The sequence below is a fragment of the Sylvia atricapilla genome, chromosome 2 (genome assembly GCF_009819655.1).
Source record: "Sylvia atricapilla isolate bSylAtr1 chromosome 2, bSylAtr1.pri, whole genome shotgun sequence".
Lineage (NCBI taxonomy): Eukaryota > Metazoa > Chordata > Aves > Passeriformes > Sylviidae > Sylvia > Sylvia atricapilla.
In genome coordinates, this window is record NC_089141.1 from 115,208,780 (window position 1) to 115,227,989 (window position 19,210).

The 19,210-nt window shown below is 55.9% G+C and overlaps 2 protein-coding genes across 3 annotated transcripts in view; both read right to left on the bottom strand.

Moving 5' to 3' along the window:
• Positions 1 to 18,454, bottom strand: part of DCHS1 (dachsous cadherin-related 1) — a 43,434-nt gene extending 24,980 nt beyond the window's left edge. Inside the window, exons 1-2 of one of the 2 annotated variants that reach the window (XM_066314251.1) lie at positions 18,222 to 18,454; positions 12,347 to 14,157 (exon numbers count right to left, since the gene is read on the bottom strand). In XM_066314251.1, coding sequence (XP_066170348.1) covers positions 12,347 to 14,098 — 1,752 coding nt within the window. In that variant the 5' untranslated portion in view covers positions 14,099 to 14,157; positions 18,222 to 18,454. Of the gene's footprint in view, positions 1 to 12,346; positions 14,162 to 18,221 lie in introns of both variants that reach the window. The other variant, XM_066314250.1, reaches the window with a different exon arrangement.
• LOC136375192 (translation initiation factor IF-2) lies at positions 18,192 to 18,806 on the bottom strand. The gene has a single exon (XM_066340558.1). It carries the CDS (start codon positions 18,804 to 18,806, stop codon positions 18,192 to 18,194), a length of 615 nt encoding a protein of 204 aa, XP_066196655.1.
• Between the last annotated feature and the right edge of the window lie 404 nt (positions 18,807 to 19,210).

Sequence of the window (19,210 nt, forward strand, 5' to 3'; positions counted from 1 at the left end):
GAACTGGGTCAGGAGGCACTTTGGGAAACTGGACCCACCTAGAGCTCACTGCCCCACTCCCTCCTGGCCCAGCCCATCTTCCTGAGGAGCTGCTCAGCAGAGAGGACAAATCTGACCTCACTGACCTCACTGGAGCTCGTATGCAGGTTACCAGTACACTGCCTCCGTGCTGGCTTGTCGTTATTGGGGTACAGCTTGCACCCACACCCCACTGTGCCTCTGCCATGCCTGGGACACAGTCCTGTACCCCCACCCTGGTGTGCCTCTGCCATTCCTTGGGTCAGCTGCCACCCTTCTCCACCACTGCAGACGGAAATGCATAAAAAACTGATCACCTGCCAGGGTGACCGGAATAGGTACTATATGGTAAACTAAGATTTTTCTTTCCTTCAAAATGAATTAGTTCTCACTCTGAAGGTTACCCAAAATGCACGTCAGCTGCTTTAATCACTGTACAGCAACACGCTGTGCTGCAGAGTGAGGTACTTGCTTCAGGCTCCTTAAGCCAGAGGCTCTGATGCTTTCAGAAGAGCCTCACTTCCCCATCATAACCATCTTCTTCTGGGTGCCACCCTTAGAAATACTCAATACCAGCTTCCTGCCACAAGACCTGGGTCAGGTTTCAGGAACAGGGGAGCAATAGATGAGCTCTCACTACTGTGTAGTGCAGCGCCATTTCCCTGGCGGATTCCTGGTACCCAGAGCCATCTTCCAGCAAGACAACTGGTGGAGCCAGCAGTCTGGTATCAGAACCAGACTGCACCTGACTGTGCAGCCAGGACAAGGTGCTTCACTGCCCCATCCTGTGATGGGACCATCTGTGGACCACTGCTCCAACACAAAACTCTGCCCAACATGACCTTACACAGGGTCTAAGAGAGGTCACATCACTGGTACAACCACAACTGGAGCCCTGCACCTGGTTCTTGTCTCTCTTGGATGGGTGATGTTAAACTGCCTAGAGAAAAGTCACAGGAACAGCAAACACCTGCTGGACCAGGTAATGGTGTTGGCTGAGTTTGGGGCCACTGGACCCTTTGCTCAGTGCTCTGCCACTGTGTGCAGAGGGAGGGGGGCTGTGGCTGGTGCACCCCAGTCTCAGCTCCCTGCCTGCAGACTGCTTATATCCCACATGTGAACCCCATGTGATGGGGCTGGCTGACTGCCAGTGGGCAGCTCAGGCTCAGCAGGATCTGACATGAGACCCAAGGACAGCAGGATGGCCACTGCAGCCTCCTGGGGACTCCTGAGGGACATCACAGAGGTCCCACCAGGCACCAGGTATGGCAACCACGTTTCAGCTGGCATGCGCTGCTGCAGACTCGGAGCCCAGCTGCATGGGACTGGGACACATTTTTAGCTGTGAGGGCAATTAGCCACCAAAAGGGCTCATTAAGGCCTGTGGTGTGTTCACCACTTCTGGAAATTTTTAAACCAAGCATGGACATTTTTCCAGGAACTTTGCTAGAAGCTAATGCAGGGCAGCCCCAGGCTCTGTATTTAGCATCCGCCCCAAATCTTGGATCCACAGCTGGTTTTACTGCAGCTCATTCATGAGACTCCTGATGTTTGCCTGAAAAACAGAGGGAAATGGGGTCAAGCTGCCTGTGGAACTGCCCAGGAAACTCTCTACTGGGGCTGTGCCAGTCCTGCTGCTCGAATATGTGGGAGCAGGAGCCAGGGCTCTGAGGCTGAATGGCAGCCCCACTGCCCTCTCACCTCTGACTTCTGAACGGGGCCTGCACAGCCACTAAAGGCTTTAGGCAGAAGGACATCAATGCTCTGCCAGGAGATTCCTGACCTGAAGCTGCCAAGGAGGCAGCAGTACCTGAGGAAGCCAGGATCACAGACCCCTGGTCTCACAAAGAATTCCAATGTCCCTGCCAAGCAGGAGTGGCATGCAGCTGGATCTGCTGTTCCCTAGAAGGGAGCACAAACTGGGGTTGTGGCAGTTGGCCGTAGCTGTGACTGCAGTGGCCGTGAAGCAGCAGATTCAGGATCCTAAAAGGAGTGAGGAAGAAGAGAAGCAGAGTACAGACCCTGGACTGCAAGACAGACTTTAGCTTTTACAGGGAACTGGTCAATGGAAGCGATCTCATGGGAGGCAGCACTGAAGGCCAAGGCAGCTCAGGAAAGCTGGCAAACCTTCAGGACAGCACACTCCAGAACAGCCCAACCCAGTGAGCAGGAAAACACAGAGACGTCAGCAGATGGCCTGGGCTAAGCAGGGGCCTCAGGGCTAAGCTGCCATGCAAAAGGTGATGTATGCTAAGAGAACTGGGATTGCTCAGCCTGAAGAAGAGAAGGCTCTGGAGTGACCTAATTGTGGCCTTTCAGTACCTGAAAGGAGCCAATGAGAATGATGGAGAGAGGCTATTTTAAAGGGCCTGGAAAGACAGAACAAGGGAGTACAGCTTCACACTGACAGAGAGCAGGTTTAGGTTGGATATGGGTAAGAAATCCTTCTCTGTTAGAGTAGTGAGGCCCTGGGACAGGGTGCCCAGAGAAGCTGTGGCTGCCCAACCCTGGAAGTGTCCAAGGTCAGGCTGGACAACCCGGTTCCAGGGCTTAGAACAACCTGGTCTAGTCGCAGATGTCTCTGCTCATGGCAGGGGTGTGGAACGAGATGATATTTAAGGTCCTTTCCAATCCAAACCATTCCACAATTCTTTGAGATCCACATGGAGGCAAGATACATAGTAGGAATCCATAAACATTGCCAGGCATGTCAGGAGTTGTCAGCAAAGTCAAAGTTCAAGCCTGAGTGTGCCAAGAAGAGCCTCTACCACGGTGCTGGTAGTGAGGGCCTCAAGAAGGGCCCATTTCTGAGTGTTCTCAGTGGTTCAGCAGCAGCAGACCCTGGAACACTGGAACACTCAATGTGCTCCACCAGCCTCCCAGGCCTCCGTGATGTTCAAGAGGTTCAGAGAGCTACCAGAGAGGGTTGAAGATAGAGTCAGTATTTCTTTAAAAAGATTGATCCACGTGAATCCATGGGACTCAAGAGGCTGCATCGATGGATGCTGACAGAAAGGGATTTGTGGGGCTGCTCTTCACACACGGTGCAAACTGGGAGATCCCTGACAACTGAAGAAATGCAAGTCTCATGTCCCAACTTCAACAAAGGCCAAAAGGATCATCTGAGGATCTATGTTCTTGTCAGACACACTTTGGGCCCTGGGAGAATCACGGAATGAGTCTTCTTGTAGCATGTTTTAGGCCACATGAAAGATCCTGGAAGGGAAGAGCCATCATGGATTGACCATCCTGTCTGCTCTCTGTGGTGGAGTGATGGGATCTGGAATCAAAGGGCTGATAGCTGTGGGTGACAATTGCCTTGACTTTAGGAAGGATTTTGACACCTTCTCCCACAGTCCTCATATTCAAGGCAGGATGTTACAGTTTGGAGGGCTGGGCAATTGGGTGGGTGAAAGGTTGGAAAAGAGGCTCTGGGGGAGAGGTTCGTGAGCAGTGTGCTGCCTGGGGCTGTAATCAGGGAATGGATGTGGATGAGAGTGACAGAGGAAATACATCTTTTCTGTCAGATAATGGATGCTAATGAAAAGGCATATACCCTTGAGACCAGAGGATATGTTAAGGAACCCAGGGGATGACCCTGATGCTGCACTTTGAAGATTTAGTTGATAGGTGTAGAAGAGGCTGCTACCATGACAGGGTTTGGAGAACACATCTGGGGTACCTTCTGCTGAGATCACTCACTGATCAGTGTAATTACATGGGAATGCAGCTGTTGGCATCCAACTCCCAACTGGATTTGAATCTGGCAAGGGATGTCAAAGTCAACAAGAAGGGCTTCTATAAGTACATTGGCGACAAAAGGAAGGCTGGGTAAAATGTAGGCCTGCAGCTGAAGGAGACTAGGGAACCTGGTGACAAAGGACATATAAAAGTCTGGGGTTCTTAATGCCCTCTCTCCCTTACTCTCTACTAGTATGATGGGTCTTCAGAAATCTCAGGTTTCAGAGACCAGAGTGAAAGACATCGCTGCCCCTTGCAATAATCTTTGCTCAATCATAGTGTTTGGGAGGTGCCTGAGGACTGTAGGAAGGTAAATCTCTCTCCTATCTTCAGGAGTAAGCAGAAGGACCCAGGTAACTACAAAACAATCAGTATCACCTTGATCCTGGAAAACTGATGGAGCAGCTAATCCTGGAAGCCATTTTTATGCATGGGAAGGACATGAAAATCATCAAGAGGGGTAAGTACAGCTACCCCTAAGGGCAAATCATGCTTGATCCACACGATAAATGACTGACCTGGTGGATGACAGAAAAGGAGTGGACACTGCCAACCTGAAGTGCACTAAATCCTTTGACACTCTCCCCCATAAGATCCTCATTCAGCTGATCGGCTCCTGTCCAGAGAGTGGTAATCAGGGGCACAATGTCTACTTGGAGGCCAGTAGCTAGCAGTGTACCCCAGGGGTCAATCCTGCCTCCAGTCCTGTTTGGCATCTTCATTAACGACCTGGTTGACGGTGCAGTGTGGACCCTGAGCATGGTTGCTGATGACCCCAAATTTGGAGGAGTGGCTTATTTGCCAGAGGGTCATGCTGCATCTAGAGTGACCTTGAGAGGCTGCAGGGATGGATGAGAGGCCTCCTAAAGTTCAGCAAGGGACAGTGCAAAGTTCTGCCCCGGGGAGAAACAATCCCCTGCACCAGTAGATGCTGGAAGGTGCATCACTGGAGAGAAGCTAAGCAGAAGAGGCCCTTGTGGGTGCCAAGTTGAAGATGAGACAGCAATGTGTCCTTGCTGCGAGGAAGGAGAATGGTGACCTGGGCAGCATCAGGATGAGCGTGACCAGCAGTCAGGAAGAGGATCTTGCCCCTCTCCTCAGCAGTGGTGAGGCCACAGGTGGAGCTCTGGCTCCCCAGTCCAGAAGGAGAGATGGCCATACTGGAGACACTCCAGTCAAGGGCCACAAAGATGATGAAGGGACTGGAGCACCTCTCTTGCGACAGAAGACTGAGGGAGCTGGGATGGTTCAGCCTGCAGAAGGGGTGTCATTCACACAGGAAAGAGGGCAACAAGAGGATGGATCCAGGCTCTTCCCGGCTGTGCCCAGTGTCAGGATCAGAGGGCTCCACACACTGGAGCACAGGAGAGTCCCTCTGAAGATCAGGAAGCACTTCGCCTTTATGAGGCTGCCCAGGAAAGTGGGGATGTCCTGGGCAACCAACTCTGGATGGTGCTGCTTATGAATGGGGTGGGTTGTACTAGATTATCTCAAAAGGTCCTTTCCAAACTCAACCATTCTGTGATCTACAGCCAAAGACCTTCCTGAACACCCCAGTACCCCACTGAACTCAAATTGTTCCAAGAGAGCTGATTTGCTTCCCTGTCCCTGCACGGCAGCCTTGACCACACTGGGCAGCAGCATCTGCTACCTGCCCCTCCTTCCCCACAGGTGTGGGGAGAAGGCTTTGCTGGAGTGCCTTGCAGCTGGGCAGAAGAGCATGCAGTGGGAGTGCAGTGACCACCACGGAGCAGAAGAGGACATCAAAGGAGAACAGCAAGATGACTCAAGGTTAGGCAGCAAGAAACCAGAGCACCAGACTTTGCAAAAGAAGTGGGGTTCTGGCCAAGTGTGCCTCTCCCTACTGCATGGAGAGCTGGGAGGGCAGTGACGGGTATCGAGGCCTTGCTGTTTCACACCCTCCTCCCAGTTTCCCAGCAAGACAGGAGGGACAAGTGGAGCCAAGGCACAACAAACTTCTTATTTCCCGGAGATGGGGGTGGATGAAGTGCAGCCCCACACCAAGGTCCTCAGCTGCATCGCCTGCAGGAGTCAAACCTGCCCCTCCCCACAGACCCACCTCAAGCGCATCACCAGAGCCCCTCGCACACACCTCCTGCCTCTACAGCCCTCCTGCTGACCTGTGAACCCCAGCCCACAGCGCTGTAAAGTGATGGAGCACTGTTAGGAGCTTGGGCCTCCGTTCCTCAGCCATCCTCCCCGCTCCAGCCAGCGCAGTCAGCAGGCAGGGAGCTCATCTGGAGCGTAGCCATGGCTGGGGCTCTGCTGCACACATGTTATGCTGTGGCTTTGGCAAACATCTGGCTCTGGGGCTCCCGCCCCTCTGAGTGACGGCTCTTGGTGGGAGAGGAGGGGAGGCTGGCGCCAGTGTGGTCAGCGATCCCACGCATGGCTCCCTGCGCCTGAGTGCGTGCCAGGCCTCCTGCCCTCCCCGCCCTGGCACAGCCACTGACCAGCTAAAAGCAGCCAGGGAGTGGCCACGTGGCTATTTCAGGAGCCATTCCTGGCTCCAGGGCTTTGTCTCAGCTTCCAGCACACTCGGGTCTCAGGGGAGGGAGCAGGGTCAGGGTTCGGCCCAGCGACAGTCCAGCACACGTGGCCGAGGCGAGGGTCAGACCCCATGGCCACCAGAGCCCCCCGTCTGGGGAGCCCAAGTGCAGCTGCCAGCACTGCTGGCTCGCACCACTGGGTCCCCAAGGCCCCAGACACGAGCAGGAGTCGGGCTGGTGGTCCCATAGCCAAGGCCTCCACAGTGCCCAGAGAAGCTGTGGCTGCCCCATCCCTGCCATTCAAGGCCAGGTTGGACGGGGCTCGGAGCAACCTGGGTCCAGTGGAAGGTGTCTTTGCCCATAACGGCGTGGAAAAAGATGGGCTTTAAGGTCCCTTCCCACCCTTCTCTGATTCTATGACAGACACAGGGCTGCCAGAAACACATGTAGCTGGGCATGGGAAGCAGGGGCTGCTGGTGGCCTCCAGCACTGCTCTGAACGGGGTAAAGCCTTCGGTTCAGAGGATGAGGGGAAGTGGGTTAACCACAGACACTGGCAGAGATTATGTGAATGGTGGGACTGGGCAAGAGGTGAGGGAGCCTGGGAGTGCATAGCACCCTTCTGGGACCCCAGGGGCCTCCAATCACAGGGACAGACCAAGGCAAAGAAGGACAAGGAAGTGAGATTCTGCACCTGGTTTCCTGGGTGTCCTCCCCAGTGAAATGGCATCTGCAGCCAGGAACTACAGGGCATAGGGAGCCCCATGGAAGGTGCAGGAGCTGAACAGGACTTAGAAGCTGGGGAGCAGAAAGGGGAAGGGAATCCTGGAGCAGAGCAGGGTTGGGAAGCTGGGCTATGCAGGGAAGAGTGCTCAAGGTGAGGGGCTTGAATGAGGCAGCCACAGCACAGGGCAGAAATGGCAGGGCCCAGGGGGACACTGACCCCAAACCAGGGTGTGCAGATAGGTTTCAGCCCTGTGGAGCTCAGGCAGGGAGTGCTCAGAGAAGGTCTATGCAAAAAGATGAGACACAGATCAGCAAGATGCACATGAGAGACTGGGCTGGGGTCAGCACAGGATTGAGCATACCAGGCAGGGTGAGCCTAGGGAGCAAGGCAGGAATGGGGCCCCGAACATCAGGAGGACATGGAACTGCTCTGGAGACAGGCTGGGCAAGATGGGGGTGTTCAACCTTGAAAAAGCCCCAGGGAAACCTTAGAGTCCCTTCCAGTGCCTAAAGGGGCTCCAAGAGAGCTGGAGAGGGACTGGGGACAAGGGCAAGGAGTGACAGGGCAAGGGAGAATGGCTTCCCACTGCCAGAGGACCAGGTTAGATGGTATATTGGGAAGAAGTTCATCCCTGTGAGGGTGGTGAGGCCCTGGCACAGGTTGTCCAGAGCAGCTGTGGCTGCTCCATCCCTGAAAGTGTCCAAGGTCAGGTTGGACTGACCTAGCAGAAGGTGCCCCTGCCCATGGCAGGGGTTTGGAACTGGATGATCTTTAAGGTTCCTTCCCACATAAACCATTCTGGGATTCCACAGGGAGCAGGGAGAGGCTGGCATGTCCCAAGGGCTATGCAGGTAGAGAGGAACTGCCCTGGGTCACAGTGGCCAGGGTCCTGGAGGAAAAGACAACTGCAGCTGGCACTGACCAAGGGGCGTGGGGAGAACAAGAGGGAGCAGAAACTAGGAGGTGGGGTGGGGCATGCTGGTGACTGGGGCCATGGGATGGGGACAGAAGGACTGGCCCTTTGAAAGGCAGCACGCATGGGTGGGGCTGTGGGTGGACATGGACCAGGGAGCTGTGTGAGCAAGGGCAGTGGTAGAAAGAGGAGCTCTGAGTGGCCTAGAGCTGAAGCAGAGGTAAGGGAAAAGGGGCAGCTGTGAGGGGGCTGGGGATTGCATGGAGGAAGGAGGGAGCTGTTCCAGGGGGTTGGGAGGAGGAGCAGAGGATGGGGGGAGAGGAGCGCGAGGGGCTGGGGCCTCTCAGCTGCAGTGGAAAAGCTGCTGCAGCTCCAGGGGAAATGCTACTTGAATTAATCATGGCGCTGGCTGCTGTGCCAAGCCCAGGAGGAGGCTGCTGGCAGCGCAAGGAAATAACTTTCACAGGAATTTGGAACAAATGCAGCTCTTCTGGCGGTAACAACAGCACTCACCTCCCCCCACAACCTCCCCATGTACCAGCATCTCCCCCATGCCCACACTCCTGTGCACCCCCAGATCCTCCCACATGGCAGCCTGCTCCTCAGGACCATGATGCTCTCCCTCCCCCTGTCCTGCTCCCCTGCATGCTCCCAGGCATTGCCCCATCTCGCTTTGGAAAGCTTGCCTTCTTGTTTCCAAGTCGGTTTGGGGGCTGTTTTATGTTGTGCAAAGGTCTGAAAATAGGTTGATGCTAAATCCCCTGCCCTAAGAACACAAATGCAGGCAGCAATGCCCTGCTTCCTCCAACCACTGTCCTTTACTGCAACTGGTGAGCATTAGTCCTTGTGTTGCTCCAGCATCCCTGCACGTCTACACTCCGTGTCCCCACACAGCTGCCCCTTTGGCAGCACAACCAAGGCAACAGGATTAGTCCTTGAGACTCTCTTTTGGTAATATAGTGTATGTGGCCTGGTGTAGCCTACAGCTCTTCATCCAAATTTTCCTCCCTGTGGCATAGCCCATGGGGTTGTCCCAGTGCTGTGCATGCAGCATTGCCCATGAACGTCCCATGGAATCACAAATCAGAACCAAAACCTCAACAGACTTGTCCTCAAAACCACAGAGACTCTACATTAGGGCATTGCTGGTCGGCTTTTAATTTCTGATGTTCCCCAACATTTATGTGCATGGGTGCAAAGGGAGTATGTAAACCTGGTTCCAAAATCACCAGTCCTGGATATATGCAAGAATCAATGATCCACCAATCCATGTCATTCAGGTTGCTGTCCAATCAGCCCATGCTCACCACATGGGGTTCACAGTTCTCTCTGCCAGAGCACAGACAATACTTGATTTAGCATGAAAAGCCAGAAAGTCCCAGAAAAACACTATCTGACCATGCATGCAGTGTTGTGCTGGTACACAGTCAAATGTTTAAAACAAATTTAAACCAGCAGGGTGAATTTATACCAGAGCAGTGCTTCACATCACGGACCACAGCATTGGAACGTGGTCCAGTGCCCTAAAGCTTGTGCATCATCAGCTCATGGCAGCAGAGAGGAGCAAGGCAGCCAGCTGGTGACTGTCTTCTGCTCCGTTTTCTGCTGGTCTCATGTTCACTGCTATGCTGGGCTCTGTCTCCACCGGTGTTTCTTTCTCATCTCAGATTTGAACAGCGAGTTTGCTATTTCCTTTGCTTCATGCTTAGTCTGCTACTGTGGGACCTGGCCCATAGTAAACATGAGTAATAAACAGAGAAGATGAGTTTCTTTTTCTTTCTCAGAAGCTCAGGCCAGCAACCTGCTCTGCTCATCCCTGTTCAGACCCAGACACAAGGACTGACCCAGCAGACAGAATGGAGTCTGCAACAGAGCAGATCATCTGTAGTGCTTCTTCAGGTCTCCCCTGCTCATTCACAGGGACTCCCTCCTTCCCCACCTTTGTGTCCTGTCCATGGAGAGCAGACACCACTGTCTAAAAACAGACCTGGTCCTCCCAGGGTTTTCTGTTTAAAAATGTGGCAGACTGACAGAGAATCAAACCCATTGTGTTCTGTGCTGACCTGGGTGACTGAACCGCGTCCTGTAGCTCACCTGGCAGGGCCTGCCTGTGACCTGAGCGCTCATGACCACTGTGTGAGTCTGGACAAAACCCAGACCTCGACAGATAGACTTTACTGTCCCGAGGCAGGGTGAGCCCTAATGCCTGGAAGCCATACAGAGAAGGAGTCAAGCAGGAGCAATGGCACAAAAGGGCTGTGGGAGCAGCACACCTGACACGGGCAACTTTGTAGGGAACAGTGCTGGGCACTGGCCACCGTGAGCCCTGGCAGCACATTTGAAGCCTTCCTGTTTGAGGCAACAGGAGTGGTCATGCCAGGCAGCTGTGCTCCAAGCCCAGGGCTCCCTGACCTGGCTCTGCCCGGCTCCCAGACTTCACTGGCTCCTACTGCATCCTCGATCAAGCCATCGGCCTGGCCAGCCTCCTTTCCCATCCTCTCACATTTCCTGGCTCAGAGGAAGCAGCAGCAGATGTGTGAGCTGTTTGCTTTGTGCCGAGGCCGCACGGGAGTTACCTGCACTCAGCCCAGACTCTCCGCTTCCAAACGAAACACAAGGACTAAGCCAAGACCATCGAAATGTAGCCAAGCCTTGGTCACTACCAGCTGCCAGGCCAGCCCTGTCCCTGCACAGCACAGAGCCAGAGAGCCATGGACACTCTCTTGGGTGTGCCCCGCAGCCCCAGCTCCTCTGCAGGGCTCCTCTCCCTCCAGCCTGGCCCCACACTCGCAGTCAGGAGCCCAGCCGCCATCTCCGATTGCATTTCCAGAACGCCTTCCCACACGGCGAGCAGCACTGAGCAGGAAGGCACGGACAAGGAAAGAGGGGGGCCTCCCTTCGGGGGCTGTGCAGCCCAGACACCCCTGCACATGCCTGGGGCTGCGTGCTCACACAAGGACACTCAGCATCTCTGACCCCACTGTCCCCAGCCCTACCTCATCCCCACCCACCCCAGACTGGGACAGTGTGTGGTGTTGCCCTGCTTACACCAAACCCAGATCTCCCCTGACCTACATCTTCCTCCTCATCTCCCACTCACTTCTTCTGCCCAAACTTCCCCCTAATCCTACCTTGACCTGTCCCCAAACCCCTGATCTATGCCATCCTACACTTGCCCCTGCCCCACATGCCTTCTCTATCCCACACCTGGCCCTTGCTCCCACCCAGTTCCTCCTTCCTGCCACAGTCCTACCCCATCCCCTGCACTCACTCTCCAACGAGCCCCTCTCCAGCACTCCCACACCATCAGTCACCTGCATGCACACACACACACACACCCACAGCCCATCCTCCCCAGCCCACATTCACAACCCCACGCCCCAGCAGTGTACCCACAGGGCACACATAAACTGTTCTTACTTGCCAGCTCCAGATTTTCCTCCAGGGTGACCCAGACACCCTTTTTCCTGGCCACATCACAGGACCTCCTCCAGCCTTGTCTTATGGACCCCAGAATTCCTGTTTTTCCCATCCCCTTGGGCACCTCTCAACAACCTGGCGCCAGAGCTTCTCAGGGTCCCAGCCAGACATCCCCATGCCCCCCACCTCCAGCAAAGAAGTGCCCCCAGTGCCACTGGTGCTCGTCCCAATGGACAGCCTGGATGCTGCCATGGCTGGGTGCCTCACAGCACCCCCACACCTGCCTTCATCCCAGGTCAGGCAGGTGGCATCACCTGTCCCCAGGAACCAGGGCTCCAGGGCCTGAGCTTCAACAGAAACACCAAACATAGGGAACATAGGACACACAGAATCCAAATGGCATTGCTAGCTCATCATGGGGTCACAGAGCTTTCAAAGGCCCAGCAACTCTCCAGCTCCCGCTGTGACCTCCTGCCACATAAAGCTTGTGCAGCAGCACGCGTCTCAGCTCATTGGCTCATTAGCATAATTAATGCTAATGCTCACAACCAGCCTTACCAACACTGATTAACTCGGGCTAGTGACCTCACAGGGGAAGAGGAACTTCGAAGCCTGGCTACAGACAAGTTTCCCAGAGGCAGTATCATGTTCCTTAGCCCCGTTTTGAGTGTCCTGGCTGCAAGGCAGTTCCACACTGATGCAAGTAAGGCCTGGCACAGCAGGACCCACCTCAAGAGAGGCCTACACCATGCTCTACATGATGGGCAGCCTTGTGGTGGGCCGGATGTCAGTGGCATTGCTCACTACTTGCATACAGAAAGGATGTGCATGACTTGGCTCCATTCCAGACTCACACCAAGTGTGGGAACCTCTGCTCTGACATTCCTGCTACAAAATGCTGCCCATCAAAGCCATGACACCTGCACCAAACATCCTGCAGTGGCAGGTCTCCCACCCCAAGCTGCTCACAGCCCTGGCTGTGCCCCTGCCAAGCTCAGGCCTCGACACCTGTACCTACCTGCAAGAAGCAGGTCCCAACAGGGGTGTTCTCCTTCAGGGACACATTGTAGAAGTTACTCCTGAACACTGGCTCATTGTCATTGACATCCTGCAACGCCACGTGCACCACAGCTGAGGAAGAGAGGGCAGGGGTTCCCCGGTCTGTGGCCAGCACAGTGAGCTGAGGCTGAGGGTCCTTCTCATAATCCAGTGGGGCAGCAGTGGTGATGATGCCAGTGGCAGGGTCAATGGTAAACCAGCTGGAGTGGGTGTCACGGCCATGCAGAATGCTGTACCTCACCTCCCCATTGGGACCCTGGTCCTTGTCACGAGCTGTCACCTGCAGGACAAAGCTGCCTGGGTACACCACCTCAGGGATGCTCTGCTTGTACTCCTGCTGGTCAAAGAGCGGGGGATTGTCATTAACATCCATCACCTGCAGCACAAAGGCTGATTCTGCCCGGAGAGGGGGTGTTCCTGAGTCAGTAGCTGTCACCCGCAGATCATAGGAGTCTCTTTCCTCCCGATCCAGAAGTTGGTCCACGCAGATCAGATAGATGATGTTGTCCTTGGTAGTGAGGGCAAACTTGCCATCTCCTCCCTCCAATGTGACATTGACATTGGAGTACTCTCCATAGTCTGGATCGGAAACAGAAATGCGTGCCACATACTGTCCAGGCTGCGCTCCCTCGGAGATCTGTGGGGAGCCATCCTCACTCAGAAAGATGATAGTCATGGTGGGCTGGTTGTCATTGTAGTCACGCACGTGGATAGTGACAAAGGCTGTGGTGACCTCAGGATGGACAGCCTTATCCCTTGCCTGCACCACCAGCTCATGCACCTTCCTCACTTCGTAGTCCAGACCCTTGTTGAGCTTGATGACCCCAGTCCGGGCGTCAATGGTGAAGTACTGGTCAGGATCGCTCTGCCGTCGATTGATCTCATAAATCACATCCCCATTGTCACCTTCGTCTGCGTCAGAGGCAAAGACCTGCAGGATGCTGCTGCCAGGTTTGAGGTTCTCTGAAATGAGTGTATGATAGCGGCTCTGGTTAAAGCTGGGGGCATTGTCGTTGATGTCCTGAATGGACACATCCAGTGTCATCTGAGTGCTCCGGGGAGGAGAACCACCATCGTAGGCTTCCAACAGCAGTGAGTACGATGAACGGTTCTCCCGATCCAGAACGTTGCTGACCACCAGGTCCAAATACAGGACCCCATTGGGTCCTCGACGCGTTTCCAGGCGGAAGGCCTGCCCCACATTCCCTCCCTTAATCATATAGCCTTGTGTGTTCAGAAGGCCACTGTCAGCATCAAAGGCTGGGTCCAAGGGAAACCTGCTGCCAATGGGTGTGTGCTCTGGGATCTGAAAGGTGCTGTGCTGTTTGGGAAATGCTGGGGCATGGTCATTGATGTCATTCACTTGGATGTTCACTTCTACCGTGATGCCCTCTGGGGTGACAGCAATGAAGCTGTAGTGGTCTCGAGTCTCCCGGTCCAGGACACGAGCTGTTTTGATGATCCCAGTATTCTCATCTATCCCCAAGTCAGTGGAGACGCCACTGCCCTCCTGTGCTGAGATGAAATACATGTAGGCACTAGTTTCAGGGGGTAGGCCAGCACTGATGTCCCCAATGATGGTGCCAGCCGGCTGCTCCTCATCTATTTGTAGATCCAGGGTGCCCAGGACAGCAGAGCTCATCCCTGCTCTCAGGCCCCCAAGAATAAGCAGCTCCAGCAGAAGCATTGTTGACCTCTTCATTTGCTCCATGGCTGGCAACCAGCAGAGCAGAGGGTGGCTTGATCTCCTTTGCAGAGTTTGCTTTAATCCTGCCTGGAATGCAGATCAGAGGATACTGGTTAAGAGGGAGCAAAAGAAGGACAGAAAACAGCCTGGAGAGGGAAGGCCTGCCAGGTACCTGCTGCCCGATCGCTGTGTATTGCCAGTCCCTCACAAGAAGCAAATGTGACAATATGTCAGAGGCTGCCCAGAACAAAGGCTGGGGACAGCACCTGAAGTCAGCCCAGCACGTCACACCTGACAGTGCACCGAGGTAGCAGCTAGGACCGTGTCACATAGGTGCTTCCTACATCCTCAAGCGCTCTTTCCAACCACCGCCCGCATGGCAGTGCTGGCATCAGCTACCCCAGAGCAGCATGCCCCTGTGTATTTAACAGCTGAATGCTTCCTGTGAGGTTCAGAGCCTGTCTGCCAGAGGACAGAGGTTTTTAGGCAAACAGCAGCCTTGCATCTCTCCACCCTGAAAAAAGCTGGTCTCAAATTACGAGATAGCTCAGCGAGTCACTGGTTGAGACCCTAGCCTCCACCCCCCTCTCTCTCCAGCAACGTGCCTTTTAGGACCTCAGGGATATAGGTGCCAAAAACCCATGAAGTGCAAATCTGGTGTCCCTGGGAAGGAGCACAGAACCGGAGTGGGCTTCCATCCAGTGAACAATAAATCAAAAAGGATGTATTGCAAAGGAAGGATGTGCCCACAGCTGGGAATGCCCGGGATAAAATCAGACCACGCTCATTGTTTAGGCTGGCACGGAGATGTGTGGGTGCCCCAAGCTGGTACCATGGAGGACGGTGGCAGTGCAGTAGGAACGCAGCGGCTCCCTCCGAGCTGCCAGCTGCTCCGTCCCACACCCTCTCCGCCGCTCACTCCCCTCCTTTGTCTCCTCGCTGCTCCTTGCTGGCTCCGACTCCTTCCCTCCCTTTCCCCGGTAACTGCATTTCATTGCGGCAGTGGGGGAGGGAGCAGAGGCAGCCACAGCTCCTGCAGCAGCGCAGCCGGACACGGCAGACGTGCCGGACACACCGCCCGTGCCCACGGGCCCCAGCCCCTGCGCTGCCCCTGCCTCCCGACAGCGGCCAGGACAACCCAGCGCCCAGGGAGCTGCTGAACAACATCAACACCAACGCTCGCTCAGCCCCAGCGAACGAGGCTTCGTGGTCTGCAGGGATGGCGGCAGCATGAGCTCACACTTGGACTCTCTTGAAAGCATTTGCTGCTGGTCCCATAACCACACTCAGGAGCCGCTCATGTCAGATGCAGGAGCAAGAACCTCCCTGTCTTGGGGGATGGAGGTGGCTGGCAATGCGTCCTTTGGGGACTAAGAATATCAGCCTTTGACCAAAGAGCCCCACGGCAGTGTTAACCCTTTCCAGGGGACATATGATGGTATTCTTGGGTCCCCTTTTCCACCTCAGATCAGCTGACTAGATTTTTTTTTTCTGTAGAAATCCTGGGTTTGTGACAGAAACAAAATAATTTTGAAGTATTCTGTACTCATAAAGAGTCTGAGGTCTTATAGACACATTCTGAGATCTAAATCCACATGCTCTTCTCACACCCAGCAGGTGAGAACCCTCACAATGTCCTAGGACCTGAAGTTGAAAGAAGATACTTTTGTGGGCTGCGATTTGGGAATCTGCACTAACTCAGTGGTCCTAGACAGGTCTGCCTATCTGCTGGAGCTAGTTTTAATTCCCCAGATGGAGGGGTAACTGCTTAACCCGAGAACACGCAGTGCTGGGGGAATGGGGCCTGAGGTAGCTTCTGTGATGCGACTGCACCATTCCAATGGTGATGCAGATGCTCAGGTCATGGGAAGGGCCAGGACAGAGGGTTTAAAGCCTTGGCAGGAGCTTAGAGAAAAAAAAAAATTGTAGGAAAGCAGGTAGAGGGCCAATATTCCCTGGGGCAACCGCAGTGACTAAGGATAGGATGGAGCTAACAGTTCTTGAGTAGTGTCTGGAAGATATCAGAGCATAGACATGGGAAAAAGCCTACCTGGTTCAATTAGTAATGATGCTCTAGAGAAGCCAGTGAGGCTTTGTAGGCTGCTGGAGGGGAGGAGAGAAACTTAAAAAGTGAATCTGGGGAGTGTGAAGAGCAGCTAAGAACACTAGCACAACCAGGGAACAAAAATTAGGGTCCCTGGGTGGAAAAATGGTGATGAAAGCTTGTACTGGCTTCTTCAGTTCTACCCTCCCTGGATGCAATCGAGTAGTTTCACCACAAGCCTATCTTTCAGCAAGAGGTGCAACTGAACAGTTACTAGACTGCACCAGTCAGAGGTGGGCAGAAGCCATCCTTGATACCAGCAGAGCCCTGTTACAATGAGCTCTGCAGGCTTGGGTCAGAGGGAAACAGCAGTGACCTCAGTGGATGCAGAGTCACCAAATCTGAACAGCTGCTTTCAGTTAGCTGAGAGCTCAGCGCAGGGGCTGGCCTGGCCGGTCCGTGTAACGTGAGCTGCACTGCCCTGCTCCTTTTCTGTCCCTCCCACCACCGGGCACGGAGATCACTCGTGAACAGTCTCTGAACAAAACTGCCAGGATGAGAATCCCTTCACATGGGTCTTTGAGGTCCAGAGCCACAGTGAGAAGGTTGACACGAAGGGCAGCTAAAATGGGGCGAGCTGCAACATCCATCTAAGCCTAGGGCTGACAGGTTGAGGCACCGGGAGCCCAGCCTACGCTTAGCAGATGTGTGACATTTTGAAAGAAAAAATATATGGAATTACACTGGGATCACTGTGTGCACCCTTGCCAGTGGCAGCTTGTGCCTTGTGTCAACCACGAGAAAGGGGAAGTGGGCTCACAGCAGCCCCAGCAGAGGAGCTGGAAAGATGGCACCCACTGTGCATGCCACAAACAGATGTCAGAGTGCTTGCTGTGCACAGGCTCCATGAAAGCTGCAGATGCTGCTGATGCCATACCCTAGGTCTGACATGAGAGGCCATGACTCGTGTAATGATGTTCTTGAGACTCCAGTCCAGAAGAGGAAGAGTTTAATCTTTGCTGAGCACTGGCCACTGACCTGGAATATGCCTTCCTCCTGTACATTCACACACATTCTCTCTTTAGTTTCAGATGATCTGCCCTCGGAACCATGCACAACCCTGACCTGCCTGCAGTGCAGGGCTAACAGCTCGCTTCCAGCCCCTATTCAGCCTACCACTACCTACAGCCACCCCCGTGCCTCCTGGCTCTCCTGCCATCTCCCACCTGGCCCTTCAGGACCGGCACCGTTCCGCTCGCTCCCAGCCCGGCCACACAGACTCATGACCCTCTGCTATGGGCCCCGAGCAGTCAGAGCGGCAGTCCTTTCCTGCGGATGCAGTTCAGCCCTTACTGCATCCTTGTGAACCTCATTTTTGTGCCACACTGGGGCTCCCCGCGGGCTCTCCTGTCTCTCAGAACGCATCCTCCACAAAGGAAAGTCTAATGAATAATTTCCGCGCCGGAGCCAATTCCCACAGTCCCAGTCTCGGGACACCCCCGCGCTGCATCGGCCCCTGCCAGACTGTGCCCATCGCCACAGGCGCTGCGGGGCCTCGCCTGCTCCTTGTCTACACTGGATGCCCCGGCTGTCGGGGCTCGCTCTCCCCTGGAGCTCCGGGCTCCCGGGACTCCCCAGCCGCCGGGCCCAGTGTCCGCTGCCGCTCCCTGTCCCCGTCCCTGGCGGTCCCGGACGTCCCGCACCGGGCGGCCTCGGTGCCGGCGTTCTGCCAGCCCCGCTCCCCGCTCCGCCCGGAGCTCGAAGCCCCCGCCCGGCGCCTTCACGGTTCCGCTGAGCGCCGTCCCCTCGGCGGGTCTGCCCTGCAGCGGCACCGCGAGCGCCCGGTCCCGCCTGTCCCGTCCCGTCCCGTCCCGCCCGGCCGCTGCCAGCGAGCCCGGTCCGGCCGCGGCTCCGCGGTGTTGCGCCGCCTCGGGCGCGTCCCCCCGTCGCCCCCCCGCCCTCCCCAGCTCCATTGTCTCCGCGGCGGAGGCAGAACAAAGCGCCTGGTCCCGGTCCCGGTCCGGTCCCACCGTGCGACGATGCCATCGTGCGGAGCAACGGGCGGGGACCGAGCTAGAGCCGGTCCCCGGCGCTGGGACTTACACTGCGCGTCCCGTGCCGGCGGCGTTCACATCCCGCAGCGTCCGGCCCCGCCACGACGTCCCGCAGCCTCCCCCCCGCTCCGGCGCCACGGTCGTTCCGGTACCGCCGGCCGCTCCAGCGCCCCGAGCGCTCCGCTGCTCCCCCGGTGCCGCGGCCGCCCCGGTGCGGCTGTGGCCCCGCGGAGCGCTCGGCGGCGGGTCGGCGTTGGCTCGGAGCTGCCTCGGCGCGAAGGCTCCTGCTGAAACCCGACCCAGCGCCGCCCTCAGCCCCCCTCTCCCTCCGCCGCCCCCTCCCCGCCCCGCACCGGAGCGCGCCGGCGGAGCGCGGCCCCGAGGCGGCCCCGGGCGGGCGAGCGGGGCTGCGAACGGTGGGCCGGGACGGCCGGGCACCGAGGCCTCGGAGAGCAGGATCAGCACGGAGAGGCAGAAAGGGCTGGGCCTGGGGTACAGAAAGATGGAAGGAAACGGTGGGCGCCGGGACCCGAGAAAATTGGAAGGGGTTGGCAGGAGCAGGAGTGGGACGGGAGCGGGCGGGGAGACGGCTGGGCAGGGTGTGAAATGAGGCTGTGGCCGACGCTGGGGGCATGTAGGGGCATGATCACAGGCCATTGTTTCCTCTCTACCGCAGCTGCTTCTTCAGCACATGACCCAGCTCAAGTACCTGTGACCTGTTAACACGTTGGCTCAGGTCAAGTGCTCCTAAGGTCCAGACTGGAAGATGCTCACCCAATGTGCCTGTGCTACAAAGGGCTGGCTCCACCAGTCTGTGCCAGGGGAAGAACCAAGACTGATGACTGTCCAAGCATTTCCACCAGCAACCGGCTCCTCGGCTCAGCTTGGCCTCTCAGGCAGCTTTTCCCTGCTCCAGACAGGTCTCAGCAGTGTCTTCATGTCTGTTGGACATGCGGCCTCTAGGGCAAATAACCATTGCTAGACCTTCTTTGATTCCTCAGTGGAGAAACTGCTGTTGGCTAGGGTTGGTTGCTAAGA

Excerpts from the sequence above, each read along its gene's own strand:
- LOC136375192 (XM_066340558.1), bottom strand. The coding sequence starts at position 18,806 with ATGCCCCCAGCGTCGGCCACAGCCTCATTTCACACCCTGCCCAGCCGT.